A 21,891-nucleotide genomic window follows, 5' to 3' on the forward strand; every position below is an offset into this window, starting at 1 on the left:
TCCTCCTTAGCCTTCTCTCTCCCAGGGCACCCTTGCCTCAAATCCATACTCCAGCATTGTTGAACAACAACAATTCTCTGTATATTTTCTTAAATTCTTTCTACCTAGAATAACCTGCTTTCTTTTTTAAAAATTTTTTTATTTCAATCCAAGCTAGTTAACATATAGTGTAGTAATGGGTGCAGGAGTAGAATTTAGTGATTCATCACTTACATATAATGCCCAGTGCTCATCCCAGCAAGTGCCCTCCGTAATGCCCATCACCCATTTAGCCCTTCCCCCCACCCAACACCCCTCCAGCAACTCTCAGTCTGTTCTCTGTATTTAAGAGTCTCTTATAGTTTGCCTCCCTCTCTGTTTTTTATCTTGTTTTTCCTTCTTTCCCCTCTGTTCATCTGTTGTGTTTCTTAAATTCCACATGAGTGAAATCATATGATATTTATCTTTCTCTGGCTGACTTATTTCGTTTAGTGTAATACACTCTAGTTCCATCCACATTATTGCAAATGGCAAGGTTTCATTCTTTTTGATCACCAAGTAATATTCCATCGTATATACATACCACATTTTCTTTATCCATTCATCAGTAGGTGGATACTTGGTCTCTTTCCATAATTTGGCTATTGTCAATAGTGCTGCTATAAATATTGGGGTGCATGTGCCCCTTCAAATCAGCATTTTTGTATCTTTTGGGTAACCACCTAGTGGTGCAATTCCTGGGCCATAGAGTAGTTCTATTTTTAATTTTTTGAGGAACCTCCCTACTGTTTTCCAGAGCGGTTGCACCAGTTTGCATTCCCACCAGCAGTGCCAAAGAGATCCTCTTTCTCCGCAACCTCACCAACATCTGTTGTTGCCTGAGCTAAGTTTAGCCGTTCTGACTGGTGTGAGGTGGTATCTCATTGTGAATAGCTTGCTTTCTATCTCCTATTCCATTCTGATTAACAAACACAAACACTTTTTTTGAAGCTTTTAAAATTTTATTTTTAAATTAGCGTGGAGTAAAATCAACTTGTGCAGTTTCAATTTTGACATGGAGAGATTAGTGTAGCCAACACCGTAATGAGGATATAAAATATTCCCCCTCAAACTCCCTCTTGCTATCCCTTTGGAGTCACACCCTCCCCCACCCATAAACTCTGGCAACCACTGATCAGTTCTCCCCCACTACAGTTTTATCTTTTTATGAACGTCATATAAATATACATGGTCTTTCAAGCCTGACTTCTTCCTTTTGGCATAATGCCTTTCAGATTCATTCAGTTTGTGTATATTAATAGTTACGTTCCTTTTTTATTGCTAACAAGTATTCCATTTTATGAATGTCCCACAGTTTATGTATCCATTCACCCACCAAAGGACATTTGGGCTGTTTTCAGAACCTCTGTAAAGGTTTTTGTTTGAATACAAGCTTTAACTTCTCTAGCGTAGACACCCAGAACATACTCACTTTTAAATATTCAGCCCAACTTGTACCCCAATGTTTATAGCAGCACTCTCAACAATAGCCAAATTGTGGAAAAAGCCTAAATGTCCATCAGCTGATGAATGGATAAAGAAATTGTGGTTTATATACACGATGGAGTACTACATAGCAATGAGAAAGAATGAAATATGGCCCTTTGTAGCAACGTGGATGGAACTGGAGAGTGTTATGCTAAGTGAAATAAGCCATACAGAGAAAGACAGATACCATATGTTTTCACTCTTATGTGGATCCTGAGAAACTTAACAGAAACCCATGGGGGAGGGGAAGGAAAAAGAAAAAAAAGAGGTTAGAGCAGGAGAGAGCCAAAGCATAAGAGACTCTTAAAAACTGAGAACAAACTGAGGGTTGATGGGGGGTGGGAGGGAGGGTAGGGTAGGTGATGGGCATTGAAGAGGGCATCTTTTGGGTGTTGTATGGAAACCAATTTGACAATAAATTTCATATATTAAAAATAAATAAATAAATAAATAAATAAATAAATAAATAAATATTCAGCCCAGGCAATGCCTCCTAGGCGCCTCTCCCGACTCTCCTAAGGTAGCATTGAGCACCCTGTCTCTTGTGCTCCTAATGTCTTCTGTTCACAAGTCAATATATTTGTTTCACTTATTTATTTTCATGTGTGCTTCTTGCAGCTCATGTGTGATTTGCTTGAGGGTAGGCACTGTATCTCATTCATCTTTGCATCGCCAGAACTCAGTTTCAATGCCTAACAGAAAGTGTCTGTGTAACGAAGTTTTGTTGAATTACACATCATCCCAAACCCTGTTCTAGCTGAAATTATGTATGTGTGGTCTCTTGAGCCTACTTAGATTTCCTCGTGTGGAATACCTAAGAGGCTGTATAATGTAATAGTTGAGAGCATGGATTTTGGAGGCAGACCGCCTGAATTTAAATCCTGCCTCAGCCATTCTTTAATTGTATGAACCTTTTGGCAAGTTACCTAAAGTCTCTGTGCCTCAGTTTCTGCCTATATAAAATGGAAATAATAGTTACTGCCTTGCTAGTGTTGTTGTGATGATCAAACATGTTTTTACCTAAAAAAAATTCTTGGAATAGAAATTGGAAAATGCTAAGCACTCACTAATATTAGCTATTGTTATTATCATTACTTCAATCAATGTATTTTATATTTTTAATAGTGAGAAGTAGCATGATTTTACTGAAATGTTTTAGGACAGTGTTGGAAAATCTTAAAATCCTATATTCTAAACCTCAATGAATGTATTTAAGCTTCATCTTACTGGGGCTGCCTGGTTGGTTCAGTCCATAGAGCATATGACTCTTGCTCTCGGAGTTGTAAGTACATGTTGAGTGTAGAGATTATTTAAAAATAAAATCTTAAAAAAATACACTTCATCTTCCTATCAGTTTATGAGAGCTGATTTTTGGAGGAAATTCATGCCAAATAATATTTCCAAAATTAGGTCAAATAATAATTATGTTCCCTGAAGATTCCAGAAACAATTAATATCCAGTTAATACTAGTTCATCCATTTCTGTTTTGAAAATTTTTCATCTTGTTTTCTGTACAGAGAAGCAGCACCAGCCCCAGGTTTTGTTTAGTTTTGCAGTCAAATAAGCATATCTGGTGAAGAGTCTTCCAGCCTTTAGGAGATTGATAATATTTTCCTGTGACATGGTGATTATCACTTACTAAAGTTTGAATAGTAAGTACTTCAATTGATCTATACATTTCAAATTGTTGGATTTGATCTAGTTACAAATGGAGAGGAAAAATTCAGAAACCGTCAATAGCATCAAAGGAATGACTGATATATAGGCATTTATTTTCCTTTTCCTTCTCACAAAGTGGAGAAGATTCTAGGGTTAGTGTCTCAACCACATATGTGGCTAAATCAAAGCCTTACATATCCTTTACAACACAATTGCCTGAATATCACCACACAGCGGCATCGTAGGATTGGGAAGCAGTGCCTTTTATGAAAGCCATCACACACATACAGTTGTAACACATCAGATCAGAAAACACTTAACACGAAATAAAATGGCTTAAGGATTCAACAGTGCTGATCTTTCTAAAAAAAATTTTTTTTTCCTTTTGGAAAGAAAGCCCAAAACCTTTGAACTCATAGTCACCTAAAGTCTGAGGTTAGCTTGCCAGTAGCAGGTTTGAGAGATGAGAGCTAACCTCAGGGAACAGATGTTTTCTTTTACAAATAACATCCCCATTATGTATTGTTCTCCACCACCCACACCCAAACGACTGTTCGACCTATGAAACAAACCGCGACAGGAGCACAGATAACCCCAGCCTTCAGGTCTGTAATCTGATCGTGGCCATCGGCAGCCAGAAATGAGTTTCTTTCTAATCAGCCTTCCATCAGTCCCCAGTCACTCATATAAAGGAGCCTGGGGAGGGGACGATTCTCATTGCTCTTTCGTCAGCACCAGGGTTGTGGACAGAGCCTGGAGCAGCCGTCTATCTTACTCCCCTTCCGCTCTGTCTCCGCCAGCGCTGCTAACTGCCCCTCTGGTCCCCCCTGCTGCAGAGAAAGAAAATTACATCGGGATCCATGCAGCCGGCAATGATGATGTTTTCCAGTAAATACTGGGCAAGGAGAGGGTTTTCTCTGGATTCAGCAGTGCCTGAAGAGCATCAGATACTTGGCAGCTTAACAGTGAGTACTGAGTAGCTGGCACTCTAGAGGAGTGTTTTCTAGGGTAGCTATCGTTTTATCCTTGCCACGGGGACACCTGATATAGACCAAGCACACACGCCTCAACTTGTTCCTCTATCATCTGTATACCCTGCTTCCCTGCTGTCTGCCTTCAGTCTTTCTTCTCTCTCCATAAAGTGGGTATATTGATCGCTATGTTCTCAACTTCCTTTCCTCAAAGTTTATAAGTAGAAAGTAAAGAAGTTCCTGAACATCAGGAACAAGAGGTTGTAGGAACCAATGTCTTATATCTACAACTAAACAGAGTGTGTAGAATTTTGAAAGGCCATTTATTATGAGTAGGAACCGAGAGAAGAAATTAAATAGATTTCTGTGATTCCCGCAAGATTATTGTGTCTCCTATACCTCTAACCATCTACAAAGCTTGTTTTTTTTTTTTTTTTTTAAACACAGAAGTAATGTTTTCTATTCTTGCCTATAGGTGCTGATTATTGGAATAAAAGAAAGTCTGGTTCCTTTCAAAAGTTTTCCTGCTTTCCTCATTACCCCATTTCCCCCCACCCCCCATTTTAATTGATGGAGTAATGAAAGCAATATACCACTTGCTTCAGTATTTAAGATAGTTTTTGTATTGAAATACTAACAGAATAAAAGAGGAAACATTTTGTGGGATTTTAGATCCTGATTTGAGGTAATAGTCATGCGACTTAATAAAAAAGACAATGAACGGAAAAATCTATTCAGATTCCTAGTGATTTAAAATATTAAATACTATTTCATTATTATAACCTCAGAGTTCATCAAACCAATTACAATTCAGTCTGTCATAGAAAGTTCTGTTCTAACGTTGTAGCTCCAAACATGTGCCAGAAGGTTGTATTGTACAGTGCATTATTAGTGGTAAAAGTGTTGAAAAGTAATCGGGGTAAGTTTTATAGAACTATTTAAATCAATTTGCAGAAAGGAGACCAAAAATGTAAATAGGTTTTTTTTAAACATCTCAATATCATGAATATTTGGATGAGATATTACACTGAGGAATTTTGAAGTCATAATGAACTGCTAGAAGGAAAACAAAGAACTCAGAGTTATGGTTAATGTATGACCCTTTTGTATAAAAAATTCTACTTAAATAGATAAGATCTGTGTGTTATGTGGTGAGGATAAGGCAGATGTTGCGTGAGAGTGCTGTGGCATTTGAGCCTTTAATGACTAAACATACTGTCAAATGCCAATGTCTGCATGAACTTTTTCTCTTTCAAGTCATATAATAAAATATTCATTTCCATGATATAAAAATCTGGTGAGTGAGGCAATGTGAAAATGTGAAACATGTAAAAATAAAGCTGGTAGGGAAATCAGAGGAAGAGAGTGACAAGTCCCTGTTCACTGGGTCCATATCCAATGTACTTTTCTCAGTTACGTGAGAAACTCAGTTTCATGAGACTGGTCTGATTGTACCAACTTACTACTTGCCAGGGAGAAACATCTCTGTTTGCTCAAGTCTTCGTTTGCGTATAAAGAACACAAAAAAGTACAACCTAACTTCACTTTGTTTTTTACGTGAAAGTTCCCAGCTTTTTTATTCTGTATTTCTGACAATGTGATCCATCCAAGTTTCTGAAATCTGCCATTTTTTGTCTTTAACCAATAGGGCTAATAGTCATCACTTAGTCCTGTATTACAATATCTTGAATGGCTAATGAAGTGTTAATCATGTTCAGTTTCTCAGATTTTACTCTTTGCTTCTAATGATTAGCTAGTTTTCCTTCCTTCCTTCCTTCCTTCCTTCCTTCCTTCCTTCCTTCCTTCCTTCCTTCCTTCCCTCTCTTTGTCTCTTTCTTTTTCCCTTCCTTCCTCCCTTTCCCTTTTTTCTTTTATTTGTGGCTGGATTGTAACAGCCACTTTTCAGATATTATCGCTAACACAGATGGCCTTAATTGAATATGCTCCTCTGTGTTGAACTTGTGCAGATATAGATTCACACTGACAATGTGGATCTAATTGCAGAAAGTAAGGTTATCAATTTCAGTGCATGTCCTGACATATTGCAGAATGAAATGGGTAGTTTATTTTGAAGATTTAATTGAAACTAAAATTATTGTTGTGAAAAATGTTTGGTCTTAATTTTTGTTTTATTTACTAATTACTAGAGTTTCCATATTATGCAAGTAGGCTAACAGACCAAATTTCATGCTGTAAAATAAACCTAGAAAGAAAAGCAGGAATTATTTATATATGAGACTTTATGATGGTCAGATTTTTGTTACTATTAAATAAAGTGAACCAAATCTGACCCCCCCCGGATCAGATTTCAACCACTGAGGGGTATCTTAGAGCACTTGGAAAATAGTGTCCCAGAATACATTGGATCAGTATTTATGATCAAAAGTTATGAGTTCTGTGGTAGCTTCTCCTTGAGTGTATAGGATTGCTGAAGTTTCTGGCATATGAATGGAATATCTGACAAAAACTCTCGTTAGGGGAACTCTGGAATCCTAATCAATATTTGTGTATGTGTATGTGTATGTGTATGTGTGTGTATTTCTACCTTCTTGAAGTTAAATAAAGCTAACTCTGGCAAAAATGATGATAAAAAAAGCAGCAAGGGGAACAGCAAAAGTGAAACTGGTCCCGAAAGTGGCAAGACGGCTGTTGTCTTCTCGTTGAAAAATGAAGTTGGAGGATTGGTAAAAGCGTTGAAACTCTTTCAGGTAAATGTAAAACATCATGACATAACTTTAAAAGTGACCATGTGCCCCATTACACACCTGTCCTCTGCTGTGAAACATCACTGAATCCATTTCAAAGAAACCAAATTTCATGAAGCTTTACAAAGGAAGTGTGTCTGCCAAACAATGAAGTGAGCAGATTTGCGTCAGCTATGTTTTATTAATTCTGAGTTAGCCTCTTAGCAATTCCTCAGGCTATAGTCAGATAAGAAAGTCAGTAATTAAAAATGGGAGTCTCACACCTGAGAAAGCAAATGCAAGAGGAGCCAACAGGCTATCTTTAAATATCAAGAGCCTGCAGCCTTATTTGATTTGTTAACATTTGAGTTGTGTGCATGTTCTATGAGCACATTTATTGCCTAAAATGAGATACATAAGGAGAGGCATTTGGTAGTTTCCTATGCCTCATTGTTTCATGAATTTAACGTCTTTTGGAAAGACGAGTCAATCTCCCCATATATAAGCTAGGGCTAGCTCTATTTTATAGAAATGTAGTAGCTTTTTTTCCAGGTCCAATTTGGTGGCTTGAACCCCCAAGAAAGAGCCTGGTTGAGGGGGAGGTTAGAAAAGCCTAGAAACACTGTTGCCCTCTTACCAGGGGAAACCTGATGGCTACCTTACTCTTCAGCAAGCATTGTCCCTTACAAATGCATCTGGTTTGGGGGCACTGGCTGCTGATTTGGGCTGCAAGCTAGGGAGCCCAGCTCTGTATGGTGCCTAAGGGCCTGTCGGTGCAGTGGAAAGGTGATTGGAATTGCAGTCAGAGAATTCAGACTTGTGTTCTCCTGGTTTGGCTAATCACTAGCTGCTTCCTAGCTTCAAGTTCTTCATTTGTAAAGTAGCGGTAATCATTCCTACCAAACAAGGTTGTTGTGATACACTAATATGAGTGAAAGGGCTTTGTCAAAGTGTACAGATAAGACGCCTTTTTTGTAAGGTCTCTTTGATGACCATGGAGGGGGAATTAGCAGCCTCATTTGGCAAATATTTCCTTGTTCTCTCTTGACCTGGAAGAAAGGATCAGGGACCATTAACAGTGGTAATGGAAATCTGGGGAAATATTTCGCACATAATTGTATCATCCAGGGCCGTCGCCATTCAGTGCCCAAAGGCAGGCCAGACTCCCTGGAGAAGGAGTTAGCAGCCCAGAGTTTTCACTAGGCCTTCAGCTAGTCATGGGGTCAGAGCTAAACCATTTAACCCATCCAAACCCCAGTTCCCTTGTCTAAAAATACCTACTCTGCTTCAACCAATGGACATTAAGAGCCCAAAGTGACACAGCATGTGTGTGAAGACTCTTGACCTTAATATTAGTCTTGCCTTTAATATCAGCCGATTTAGAAAATGCGGTGTTATTGTAAAGGTTAATAAAAACAGAAATAGAGTATCTAGTTTCCTGGTCTCAGGACTACTTTCTTTATACAGGGGAGGATCTGTTTGATTCGATCTTACTCTGTACTGGAAACCACCTATCCTGCTCCCGTGCTGAAAATTCTGAGACCATCCAGGATTGTATGAGGAAATGTGAATTGATAATTGCAATAAACCATCTGGTGTGATGGGGAGGTTTTGGCTTATTTAAGGGCAGGGTAGGGCGGAGAGGAGCACTTGGTCTTCAGTTAACTCAGGGGAAGGGTGGACTGCATCGCTGGGCAAATTTCAACCCGATAAATAAAGTACTAAATTGCTGCCCTCCCTTGAACACCTTATTGTAAGGAGAACTTTACCCCTGAAATCCGTCACAGGGTGAGGTTTGCAATGATGTATCCTTGCATGAACCTAGTCTGATATAGTTGATAAATGGTCCCATTTAGGTGTGTTTTTTGGTTGTTGTTTTGTTTTTGTTTTTGTTTTTGCCTGTAGAGATACTTTCTTGGCTGCTTTTCTTCCTTTTCTTTTTCTACAATGTGGGTTGCACTTTGGCTTGTGTCTCCCAACTATCAGTCGTTTTCATACCACCTGCCCAATGTCTGCCTCATTTGCTTGCCATTTGTACCATGTACTTATTTTTTCAAAGATTATTGTTGTTAAACTTTAACTTGTGAGGAAAACTTATACTGTTATAAAATCAGGGATTCGAGATTAGTTATGGTGATTTTTTTGAAACATGTGAAAATAAAAATATAAATTTGGGGATCATATGATATAAACTAATTTCCCCCCTCCAAATAGTCATGTACACCCCCCAGCGGGATGTGGGCTGTTCAAGAAAACAATGATATCCATAATTATAATACATTTTATAGGGCCCTGTGTATGCTCTTTTATGCCCTCTTTTTTTTTTTTTAAATTTTTTTCTTTCAACGTTTATTTATTTTTGGGACAGAGAGAAACAGAGCATGAACGGGGGAGGGGCAGAGAGAGAGGGAGACACAGAATCGGAAACAGGCTCCAGGCTCTGAGCCATCAGCCCAGAGCCCGACGCGGGGCTCAAACTCACGGACGGTGAGATCGTGACCTGGCTGAAGTCGGACGCCTAACCGACTGCGCCACCCAGGCGCCCCTATGCCCTCTTTTTTTAAAAAATAAGACGGGAAAAACGATATACAGTGTTTATTTCCATTAACAGAGGTAGTGGTTGGAAACATTTCCATGTTTTAGTCAACCAAAGAGCAAGGAGATGGTCTTTTCCTCCTCTGTGGGCACTTAGCACCTGTTCTTAAGAGTTGAATAAGAACAGCCTGTGGCGTCCCTTTTATTGTGCCCTGAAGGTAATTTAGAGATGTTGCTTACATTTCCACAGGAGAAACATGTCAACATGGTTCATATCGAGTCCAGGAAATCCCGGAGAAGAAGTTCAGAGGTTGAAATCTTCGTGGACTGTGAGTGTGGCAAAACGGAATTTAACGAGCTCATCCAGTTGCTGAAATTTCAAAGTACAATTGTAACGCTGAATCCGCCGGAGAACATTTGGACAGAGGAGGAAGGCAAGGCCAGCTTCTCCTTGTCGGGTGATTTAGCAATCTGAGAAATGTTGCAAAGAGGAAAATACAATCTGTGAGCTAATATTTTTGAACTCGCACTGTGTTTCCAACAGAGCTAGAGGATGTGCCCTGGTTTCCCCGGAAGATCTCTGAGTTAGACAAATGCTCTCACAGAGTTCTCATGTATGGGTCTGAGCTTGACGCCGATCACCCAGTAAGTGTCCAGTAAGATCCATTCCATGCAGGCTCTTCCAGCTCCACGCGTGTGCCAGCTAGTGTGCCATGTTGTGTGCTGTGACGCTTTATTGTAGAGCAATTTATTATGTATTCCCCATCACGGAGAGCAGACTTTCAAATGATAAAGCTTCCCTGTACATATGCGGTGGCTGGAAGCAGATTAGAAGGATGGCATTTCCACATAACATTTGTTCTTAAAAGGATTGGAGAGAGGAGGAGATTCAAAACCTTGGAGAATATTTCTGTAGTATTAGACAGCCTGAGATATACTTGCAGATGGTGACCCTTGGAAAAACGATGAACTGAAATTGATCACCCCTCTGAGAAATGAGGGAGGCCTAGGCATTATGGGGCTCAGTGAGAGAATAAAATTCTCCTCGCTATTTTCCTTGACTGGAGGTAGTTAGGAGCAGAGTAATGTGGTGGGCTTCAGTCTCAATGGAAGGGCAGAGGGTTTTAGAATGAGGTTGTGATGGAAAACACATCTCTTCCCACATCTACTCTGAATCTATTTACCACTATCTCTCGTCTATTCCAATAAAAATGGCCACCTGTAAAGAAATATGATACGTAGGTAAGCATTTCCCATTATTTCCTACCTCCCCCTTTACATCAGTTTTTATTTAACACAAGAGACCTGGAACTTCTTTATGGTCAGAATGAAGTATAGTTAATAGTCTGGGAGAAGTAAGCAATGTACTCATTTGTTACAAGCACGTTTTTCCTGGTGCCCCTTGTCGAAAAATGGGCAGATAAAAGAGTGAAACCCAAGCAGATCAGTCATGTTTATGGAAGGGCTTTGCAGTCTGAGGGTAATGGTGTACAGTTATTCCTTTATTTTAAATGGAAGAAATCTAGAAATGTGACAGTGTGACTATACTCTATGCAGTGGTTTGCCAAGTGTGGTCCCAGGATCGGCCCCATCAACATTACCTGGGGGTTTGTTATAACAAGCCCACATCTAAGTTTGAGAACCACTGCTTTAGAGGAAACTATGACAACTTCAATAAACAAGGAAATTTTCAATCGAATTAGTCATTTCACGCAATATACCAATTCAAACCAATTCATAATATACCATTCAAGTAATGGTGAAACAGACCTAATTCAACTGCATTATTTTCAAGAAGCTGAATTTATCCAAAGATGTGGTGTGTTACATTTGCCAGTCTAAAATTTCAGAATAATTCACAGTAACTCATGGGTGACGCTCCCAAATGTTAGAAAAACACTCAAAAGTGCCTTTAATAATCATCCATTTGTTATCTTCTCCTTTCCCACTTCCAGAAGAGTCAGAATTAGCACAGACGCCTGATTTAAGAGTTTAGCAGTAATGGGACTTTCCGGATACCAGCTGTTAACTTGCAAGATGACCTTGGGCGAGTCCCTCTATTTTTGCACCTCAAATGCTTTATGTAAAAAGTGGAAATAAAATTCTTATTGACCTCCAAGGGGCGTTTGAAAAGCCTACTTAATAAAACAACTGGAAAGCATTTTGGCAAGAGTAAATGCTTAATCCCAGGGATGGAAATGCTGTGTCATTCAGATCAGTGCCTGGATAGTAAATGAATTTTTGCTAACCTCGTATTTCCAAATGTTCCCCTTAGTCTAGTTTTTAAATTACTCGACCTGGAGAAAGGGGGTCAGCTTTGTTAGTGGAGCAACCACAGGAACCACTGACCTTGCTTTGAAAAAAAAATTGATTCCGATACTCAGTGTGAATTTTTCTGTGTTTAATTCTGTTCTGTTATTCCTAATTATACCTACTTTATGATACCTTCTCTTATTTTCTGTGCAGCCAGTTGAAATAATTGCAAGTACTTAGCAATCTACTATCTCACTCGTCATTTTTTTTTTTTAATCACATGTATTCCTTTTATAAGCACGCCAAATGTTCGTTATGCAAAATCTGGTATTGGTAAATTGGTGTTTTTCGTGGGTTATTATTTGATGAGCACAGAGAACGTTGTCTAAGGACTTTGGGTGCCTGGGAAGAATCTCAGTTTCAAGACAGGGATTATCGTGTTAGGATGGCACTCTTGCTCTTGGTTGGCGTGGAAGGAGCTGGGATGGGAGAGTCAGGTTGCTGAGGCTACCTAGAAAGGGTTAAATATCTATCTAGGTCAGTGTCTCAAACTTTAATGGACAAACAAATCACCTGGAGGGTCTTTTCAAAGTGCAGATGGGAGTTCTGGGATTCTACGTGTCTGGTGAGGTCCCAGCTGAGGCTTTCACTGGGGGTCTGCTACACTTTGAGTAGCAAGGATCTGGACTGGGAGGGTCTCTCAAAGTGTGATTCATGGCCCACCCATAAAGTGCTTATTAAAAATGCAATTCCTTGGAGCTCAGCCCCCTGAATCAGAACTTTCAAGATGGACCCTAGAATCTGCATTTGAGAGGATTTGCAGGAGATCCTGATGAGCTCTAGTGTTTTGAGAACAAATGTTCTAGCTCAACAATTGTCAACCTTAGCTTTCCATTCAAATAATCTGTGGAGAATTAAAAAAACTACTAAGGCCAGTCTCACCTCAGAGTGCTGAAATCAGAACCTCTGGGAATGCATCTAGGTTTGGAGTATTATTTGTTTATTTATTTTTCTTTTAAATGTTTATTTATTTTGAGAGAGAGACAGAGAGACAGAGAGAGAGAGAGAGAATGCGTGCATGAGCAGGGGAGGGACAGAAGGAGAGAGGGACACAGAGAATCCCAAGCAGGCTCCCGACTGAGCATGGAGCCCAAGGTGGGGTTTGATCTCACCAACCATGAGATCATAACCTGAGGTGAAATCAAGAGTCAGATGCTTAACTGACAGAGCCACCGGGTGCCCTGGAGTATTATTTAAAGCTCCCCAGGGGAGTCTAATATTTTACCAGTGTTGAACGATTTGGGAGAGCTGCTTGAGTGCCAACGCACACTTGGCTGAGCTCTTTAGGGTACTGGCTGGGTCTTTAGTTCTCCTTGATTTAAATGGAGAGAGGAAGGATGGGTATGCGACAGATATTCACTGGGGACTAGGGTTGCCAGCCTTAACAAATAAATATATAGGATGCCCAGTTAAATTTGAATTTCAGGTAAATGAGGAATAATTTCCTGGTATGAGTATGCTCCAAATATTACAAGGGTGCCCTCTATTTTATCTGGTAACTTATCCCTGCCTTCAGTCCAGAATAGATGGCCAAGGAATTCTTTGTCCCTGTAATCACTGGTGTAGCTGGGGTCTCTTTTATTTTGCTAGTCCACAGCTCCAGCCTAGAAGCTCTGGATCACCACTGGTGTTTGCGTAACCACTGCCATCCGAGGCTAATGAGGCACGATGAGTAAATCACTCTCTTGCATGCCTGGGAAAAGGTGCAGGTGTTTGCCAAGGAGAGGCAGTCGAGAATCTTTGGGAAACCCAGCAGACAACGATGCTTGCAGGATGGTGTCTGGTTTGGCAGGAGCTGGGGAACAGGTGCTGTGCTTTTCACATGACTCTTTTCCCTTTGTCAGGCCTTCTTTCCTCTTGAGTAATAAAGGTGCTTGGAACTCGTCAGTTTTAGCATCCTGGGCTGCTTGGTATCACTAGGGAGTTGAAACTTATACTTTCTCATCGAAAGCAGGAAACCCATTTTCAGGTCACAGGCCCATTTGTGAATGTGGTAGCTACGGTCACGTCACTTTGCGTGTGCACATTATAAGTTTTCATAAGCCTGCCTGTGAATACTGGTTTGAAAATTCCCAATTCATAGCAGAAGAAAGACAGCACCAGCTTCTCTGGTGCGGGTACTTCATTTCTGCAGCGTGTTTGGGTGATCTCAGATACTCTCTGTATCTGAGAGTATCTGTTCAGATACTCTCTGTCTCCCGCCATTAGGAGTGCTCTTCTGAGAGAAAGGCTGTTGGCAGTGGAAGTTCTTTACCTCAGCCCAGCAGACAGTCCTGAAGGCCAGTTCTCCTCCAACCATACAAGAGAACGGAATGATTTTCTCTGAGTTTGAGGTTCCTCTGACCAGCCCACCTTTGCAGAAGCATGCTAGCCACAGCAGGGGTAGTCTAGGCCTTTGTGGGCCTGTCCCAGCTCTCCCCTCAGAGCCAGGGATCCCAGCGGCCCGTCTTGCCTGGCCTCCATTCTCAGAGTGGTCACTGCTTCCTGGCTACCTCTTAAGGTTGCAGGGGTTGCAGACATAAGAAGTTAAATTGAAACAACTCCTTCTGGGTTTCCAGCGGTTTGAAGAAACAACCCCAGAAAGAATTGATTGAAAGTACCTGAAGGAAAGGAGAATGGAAAGTCTGTTGACAAGAGGAGAGATTCTTGAGTAAACCAGGAGCTTCCTCTCAGTAGTAGTCCGCCTGACAGAACAGTGGCAGACAGGATGTTTAATTTCCCAGGTGCATGATGATGAATAAAAGTCTCACAGTTGCTAACGACTAAAGAGCCTCACGGGAAGTCACCGTGGAATGGAACTAACTTGCTATGCTGTGCGTGAATCCCTTATGATCGATTTTGCATTGTGTGGCTATCCTCCTAAGAAAACAGCAAAACCTCTTTAATTCATGCTAATTTGGGGATTCCGTGATTATTCTGAATGATAGGATTTTTAATAAATGTGCATTTATTGGTTATTTACACAAAATTACATTTAGGTTAACTTACTGAGTCACCGTGTTAGAGGGACCTGTTTTAATGAACAGGGTAAGATTGACTTGTGATTAACATCAATTACATGTAAATGATACTTGAACACCAAAGGTGTCATTCACTTTAGCCTGAATTCCCGCGCATCCCAAATTAGTACAACCCAAATTTAATGAGGTTTTACTGTAAGCACAATTCGCTTCTGCCTGTGTCATCAAGATGGTCATCCAAGGATCGGATTTACATTTGAATTGAACACTCAAGAAACACCCCAGTGATTTTCTTTTAGGCCTTCTGCAGCTACTTTTTGGTACTTTGTTAAATAACTTAATCTCTTTTCTGTTTAAGGGATTTAAGGACAATGTCTATCGACAGAGAAGAAAGTATTTTGTGGATGTGGCCATGGGTTATAAATAGTAAGTACCTGTGTAACTCTTTTCTGTGACTTGTTGCTGGCGAATTAGGGAAAACACACACTGTGCTAAATAGACCTGTCTTGTCTTCACTTTACCTTTTGCAGAAGGCAGGTACGAGCCATTTTAAATACTCACCAACTTTGTAGGGTTTCAATGCCAACACTGATGTTTGACATGCAGGTATAATTGTAAAATAATGAGTCCTGCAGGTCACAGGCCAAGTGCTACATTTTCACCATTGTCTTTGCTGCTCTACCCAGACAAGGTGCCATTTTTATATACTCTGTAGGGTCTAGAAAATGTGTTTAAAAATTTTTTGGGGGGGCACCTGGGTGGCGCAGTCGGTTAAGCGTCCGACTTCAGCCAGGTCACGATCTCGCGGTCTGGGAGTTCGAGCCCCGCGTCGGGCTCTGGGCTGATGGCTCAGAGCCTGGAGCCTGTTTCCGATTCTGTGTCTCCCTGTCTCTCTGCCCCTCCCTCGTTCATGCTCTGTCTCTCTCTGTCCCAAAAAATAAAATAAACGTTGAAAAAAAAAATTAAAAAAAAAATTTTTTTTTTAATGTGTATTTTTGAGAGACAGAGACAGCGTGAATGGGAGGGGGCAGACAGAGAGGGAGACACAGAACTGGAAGCAGGCTCCAGGCTCTGAGCAGTCAGCACAGAGCCCCACGAGGGGCTTGAACCTATGAGCCGTGAGATCATGACCTGAGTTGAACTTGGACACTTAACCGACTGAGCCATCCGGGCACACCCGGAAAATGTGTTTTCATTTTACTTTTGATTTGACTTGTCAGTAATCTGCTTCAACGTCCAGTTTCCCCAGTGAAAGTAGAAGATTCAGCAGGATTGGTACAAGGGTTCATGTAAGCGGCATTAATAAAAAATACATGTGTTTGCTTTACATGGAAAGGGAAATTCGCTATAAATTGGAGGGTTTATGGAAGACTTTCTTACCTAATCCCAGATCAGGGTGGGGATAAAGTTGGAGAACCTCAGGATTGGGGTTAGGACCATGCATAATGCATGGTGCTAAGTAGCAGTGACAGGATGTTTGAGACCAGTAATGATGTCATGTGTTGACTGCAGGCCGTGTGTAGGAAAATGGAGTGGATGTTAGGATATTCTGCTCACATTAATAAAGCTCATAGACTGGGGCGCCTGGGTGGCGCAGTCGGTTAAGTGTCCGACTTCAGCCAGGTCGCGATCTTGCGGTCCGTGAGTTTGAGCCCCGCGTCGGGCTCTGGGCTGATGGCTCAGAGCCTGGAGCCTGTTTCCGATTCTGTGTCTCCCTCTCTCTCTGCCCCTCCCCCGTTCATGCTCTGTCTCTCTCTGTCCCAAAAATAAATAAACGTTGAAAAAAAAAATAAAGCTCGTAGACCATCACACTGCTGCCTTTCCTTTGTCTGGTGTGTGATCGGCTACATGAACCTTGTCTTCAGAACAAAATGTAAATCCATACCCGATAGGAGAGATTCTTTCTTATTTTACTTGTGAGTAGTTGAGAAGCTTGACTGTCCTGTGGGGCAAATTTTCCTTGGTGAGAATCTCAGACATTTTGTGTGTTTTAGAGAGTATCAGTGTTTGCTTTATCCTTTTCCTCTTTTTTTTTTTTTTTTTCATTAAGGAATATAACACACAGGGGCTTAAAGCAAAGTCAGACAAAGGACCCCACATCACACCCGTGATTGGATCAGTTGTTGGCTCATGTATAACTTCCTTTGTTGCTTTAGTGCTCTTCCCTTCCTCCTCCCAAGACCCAGACACCTTTTGCTCTTTCTCCACCATGTTTATGATCCTAAAAACCAAAACCACTTGGCACATGCTTTTCCACATGTTTCTCCTCCATTTTTTAAAATGTTTATTTATTTATTTTGAGAGAGTGAGTGGGAGAGAGGGAAAGAGAGAGAATCCCAAGCAGCCTCCTCACTCAGTGCGGAGCCTGATGTGGGACTTAATCCCACCACCCTAGGATCGTGACCTGAGCTGAAATCAAGAGTCAGAGGCTTAACTGACTGAGCCACCCAAATGCCCTTGTCTACTTCATTTTTATTTCCTTTGTTCCAAGCAGCTTTTAAAAAAATTTTTTTAAATTTATTTTATTTTTGAGAGAGAGAAAGAGAGAGAGGAAGAGAGAGAGAGCGAGAGAGTAAGGGAGGGACAGAGATAGAAGGGGAGAGAGAATCCTAAGCAGGCTCCACACTGTCAGTATAGATCCTGATATGGGGTTCTATCTCATGAACCCTGAGATCCTGACCTGAACCCAAATCAAAAGTCAGACACTTAACCGACTTGAGACACCCAGGTAACCCCGCTCCACCCCTCAAGCAGTTTCTTGACTGCCTTTAGCTTCATGTGACTTTCTACCCCTCACAATGTCAGCATACATAAGGCTTGTCCTGGCCCAAGCCGACCTCCTGCCCCATTTTTACCCTCAGCACCATCACTCACTAGCCCCATCTCCCATTGTTTCCCAGTCAGATTGCTAAGAGGGGACTCTGATGGGCTGAGCTCACTTTTTCACATTAGGGTCTGATGAGTGATTGTGAGACTTAAGATTTGCTCCTCTTGTTTCACAGATTGTCCCCAGGGGAACCATGTCATACATGGGTCCTCAGAAGGGGGGGTGGGTGGGACAGGTCATTAGGGCATGAACTCCCCAGGACATGATAAAAGCTCAGCGCTTGGCAGAGCCTTTTTTTAAAGACAAAACAGATGGATAAATATGTATTTTATGCATAGATGATATATGTATTATATATGTGAAAATATATGTATGTACATATATGTATTTATGTGTGTGTATATATATGTATATGTATATATAAAGGGTTTTATTAGCATAGTGATCAAGGGTCTATCTCAAATGTTACTAATTTCTTCTTGGTAGATTCCAGAAACTGGACAAAGCAAGCTGATATTGTGGTGACACTAATAGAATTGGTATATATGAGTCAAACACTTTCAAAGAGCATTGATAATGGGGAGTGTTTGTGTTTTAAGGAAAATATATTGAGATGGAGAGAAGAGGCAAAGAACATGTAGTGAAAATGATGGAGGGTGAGGTTCTCAAAGCACTAACAAGAGTTTACATTCGCCACCTTCCCTTAGCTGAAGAGTAAAATTGAGTTGCCGTGTCTATGGAAAACAAAAGTAAAAATTGGTGGTTGGAAATGGTGGACATTTTTTTTTTCCTGCAAAAAGCTTATTGTTTCCGTTTGGTCCACTACTCAGGAGAAGGGTCCAGGATGGTTAAAAAGCTGCCTAGTGCCTGCAGGGAGGGACTCAGGCAGAAGCCTTGGCACCAGGGGATGCCAGAGGGCCTCTCAAAGAATGAAGTTTTGGAAGAGATACCTATGTGGCCCAGCCTGGGGGGCCGCCAGCCTGTGGAGTTAGCCAGGGGTTGCCATCTTCTTGCTGAGTTTCACCTGCTCATCTAGGGAGTGGTTCTCTAGGAAGTCACAGAGCTGGGGGTCTGTGTTGGCAGAACCTGGGCATGAGATCCAGAGGGCCTATTTCAGGTTCTTCTCCAGAACCATGGCAGCTTCCATGGCACCCAGGGTTTAACCCACTCACCCTAGGATGGCTTTTGTGTGTCCTGGAAGAGGGCCAGGCTGCTGTGTTGTTTTGCGTCTTCAAGAGGTGCTGGGCATCCTCGTGCTTCTCCTTGGCCAACTTGGGGAAGAAGTGCTCATGCCTTTCAGAGCCACACGAGCATGGTGGAAATAGAAGCCCAGAGAGAGGTAGGTGCAGGAGGCCAGCAGATGCATGCCGACCAGGCTGTTGATGGTGGCCTCCTCCTCGGTGGAATAATTCTGACCAAATTGGGAGCTCAGCATTGGTGGGCGATAAACAGGCTATGCTCAAAAGATGGTGTTGGCTGGTTCCAGAGGCAGAGTGTGGCTGAGAAGATGATTCCAAAGGTTATGTATGAATGGAAAAGAGGTTGGAGGGTGGTGGGAGCCTGGGTCTGTTCCATTCAAACGCTGTTGCAACAGGACACAGACTTGCAAGACCCGCAGCTGGAAATGGTAGAGATTCTACACAGAGAAGGCTCTGGATGGAGCTGAAACATTCCAAGATCTGGCCCCTGTTTGCAGGGCTAGGGGGTGCTTAGTTTCAAGGGCCCTGATGTTCAAGAGGCTGAGGTTGGCAGGAAACCGCCAACTCATCATTATACAGGGAGAAACTACTCTCATATGACTCACAAAACTCCCTGTTGTCATGACCCCAGAGAGGCTAAATGCTAACCTGAATGTTATTTGGTGGATATAGAGTCAAACCAAACGGTGTTTAAGAGAGTCTGGAATCCAGGGGCATTATAAGCCTCTCCCGGGACAGTGCTGAGTCCAGATTGACTACCTCTAACAACAAAGAGATTAAAAACAACAAAATGGATTAGAGCACTGGAGCCAGACAGTCTGGGGTTCAAGTCCTGACTCCACTGCTTCCTGGCTGGGTAATCAACCTCACCGTGCCTGTTTCATCATCTAGAAAATGAGTCTCCAAATACGATCCATCTCCCAGGGTTGTAGTAAGGATTACCGAAGAGAAGGCACGTGTTGTGTTTAGCACAGGCCCTGGCACACGATTTGTGATCATGTGTCACTTATTATCATATCATATGTCACTTATTATTACATCTTCCCCCTTCCCTTTTGTCACAGTCTGTCTTCAGTTTCCAGTTGAACTATTATTGTTTAGCTCTTTAGCTATGCTAACACCATGCTGCCACCTTAACAAATACTGTAGCTCAAATGTCGCAAGAAGTAATCCTTAGATGAAAACGACTTCAGTTCCCCATTTAAAGACTGTTGCCTATACCAAAGCTTTCTGGGCAGAGCGACATCCTTCTTTAGGGAAAGATTTCATAGAAAGCAATCATAGTCCCATTTGTGTGTGTGGGAAGCTGCCACAATACAGATACAGATCGTCAGTTGCCTTGGTGCTTCTTGTAAGTTGCCAGAGTGAGGAAGATGCCTATCAGGAGAGGTTAGATCTGGAAAGCACAAACCCAGGACCTGTGGAAAGTAGAGAGAAAAGAATCATTCCTTAATGCCTTTTATGTCACTGTTGCTGTGGCTTCTCTGAATATGAGTTTGAGGATAGCTAAGGGCTAGCTATTTGTGTGTGTGTGTGTGTGTGTGTGTGTGTGTGTGTGTTTATATATGTGTGTATGTGTGAGCGTGCACACAAGCCCATGGAGTGCTGGGGCTCAAGCTCGGGTTCTGGTGCGTGTGGGTGTGGGGCACAGGTGCTAACGAATCCCAGGTGGGCCTGGCCCATTGTCTCCAATTTGCCATGAAGTAAGTTAGGTTTCCTTTCAGTTTACAAAAAATAAAGATGCAATTTCTAATTGAAATAGGCATTTTTCTAGTGCTGATGGCTTTCTGAGAGCAAAGGAAAAAGATGTCAACACAATAATAACTTAAAATAAGCTCCTTAGAGTGGCTTCTGGCAGCATGCTACAATCTGATTTTCCAATCCGAAGCTTGGAACCTCCGGTCTGAGAAGCAGATTACTTAAAATTGACGTGGTCCTGAAAAATCCAGCATGAGATGTCCCAGCAAATTAGTCTGGTGATAAAATTAGGGGCCGTTCTGACAGGTGGAGAGCAATTCAATTCCCCTTAATAATTAGTTAAGGCTTTCTGGACCCTGAGCAGGCAAATATATGGTGAGAGATACAGACAGAGATGGAGTACCGATGGTTGGGGTTGTTGTAGGGATTGGCACGATGTAGTGTGAGGTGCTGAGGGTTTAGGGAGGGAAGAGAACTGAAATGCAGAATAATAGATATTGAAACCATGGCCAAGAAGCCCTCCGGGGGATTCGTGTTGAATACTGTATTTTCTGTGATAGTCTTGAAAGGATAAAGCAGGGGGAAAGAATCAACACAAGCAGAGAAAATGAAAAAATTCCAGTCTATGATGAAAAAACAGCAGGCTCAAAGTATGCATTACCATGAACCCGAAAGAGGAGAGGGAGCAGGGAAGGTGTCGGCACGCTGAGAACCGTCGATGGGTGCCACTCAGGCGAGTCTCTGATTGACAGCGCTGCTGAGAAACATGATTGATTACCCAGAGGTCCACCACTGCCTGCAGACATGCCTGAGCCGTGTGGCCACGAGTGTCGGGAAGGCCTAATTGCCTCACCAATAATAGCAGAGGAAAACATTCATTAGTGCAAATACTTCTCCATAGAAGACCTGAGAATGAACGCCCTGGATTGAGAGGGCACTGTTTCTAAAATCCTGTGTGAGAGAATGCGAATCACCCCTGGTTCTCCCCAACCCAAATAGAAGAAATTCCTGGATAAACAGAAAAAGAAGTACCCCTCGATTAGATGGTGCGATGTGCGTGCAGACAGTTCAGAGAAAATGGAAGTGCGTGGGGGGCAGATGGCATGTGGAGGAAGAGAAAATTATGACTGTGATATGGTAGCTGTTAGGTTTGTCCGAAACTATCCAGCTTTCTGTCATTGGCACCTTCATATTTTAACCTTGGCATTAGCTTTGCTGCATTTCTGTAGCTTTCACAATTGCTAGGTTATTGGGGAAGAAGAATCAGCAATACATTTTTTTTTCAATTGACTAGAAATAAATGCATTTTTCTTTGAGGGCTATTATAACGATTATTCCTCAACAGTATGCATGCATATTTAATTATATTTTTGGTGTGTCTGTGGGGGTGGGAGTTATGTCAATCCATCTTACTCTCTTGGAAAGAGGCCCCGAGCTCTGACTTTAATTATGCCACTCTTGTTTGCTTAAATTGATTTTGAATATTATTGTGATTGTGTTTTGTTATGGATGTACTTTCTTCTGGTTGAAATTAAGGG

General features: G+C 41.7%; 1 protein-coding gene across 1 annotated transcript in view; it reads left to right on the forward strand.

Moving 5' to 3' along the window:
* Positions 1–2,673: 2,673 nt before the first annotated feature.
* TPH2 (tryptophan hydroxylase 2) overlaps positions 2,674–21,891 on the forward strand; it is a 108,497-nt gene continuing 89,279 nt past the window's right edge. Inside the window, exons 1-5 of the mRNA XM_003989052.4 lie at positions 2,674–4,131; positions 6,693–6,845; positions 9,607–9,790; positions 9,901–10,001; positions 14,988–15,055. Coding sequence (XP_003989101.2) covers positions 4,027–4,131; positions 6,693–6,845; positions 9,607–9,790; positions 9,901–10,001; positions 14,988–15,055 — 611 coding nt within the window. The 5' untranslated portion in view covers positions 2,674–4,026. The remainder of the gene's footprint in view (positions 4,132–6,692; positions 6,846–9,606; positions 9,791–9,900; positions 10,002–14,987; positions 15,056–21,891) is intronic.

Source organism: Felis catus, chromosome B4 (genome assembly GCF_018350175.1).
Source record: "Felis catus isolate Fca126 chromosome B4, F.catus_Fca126_mat1.0, whole genome shotgun sequence".
Classification (NCBI taxonomy): domain Eukaryota; kingdom Metazoa; phylum Chordata; class Mammalia; order Carnivora; family Felidae; genus Felis; species Felis catus.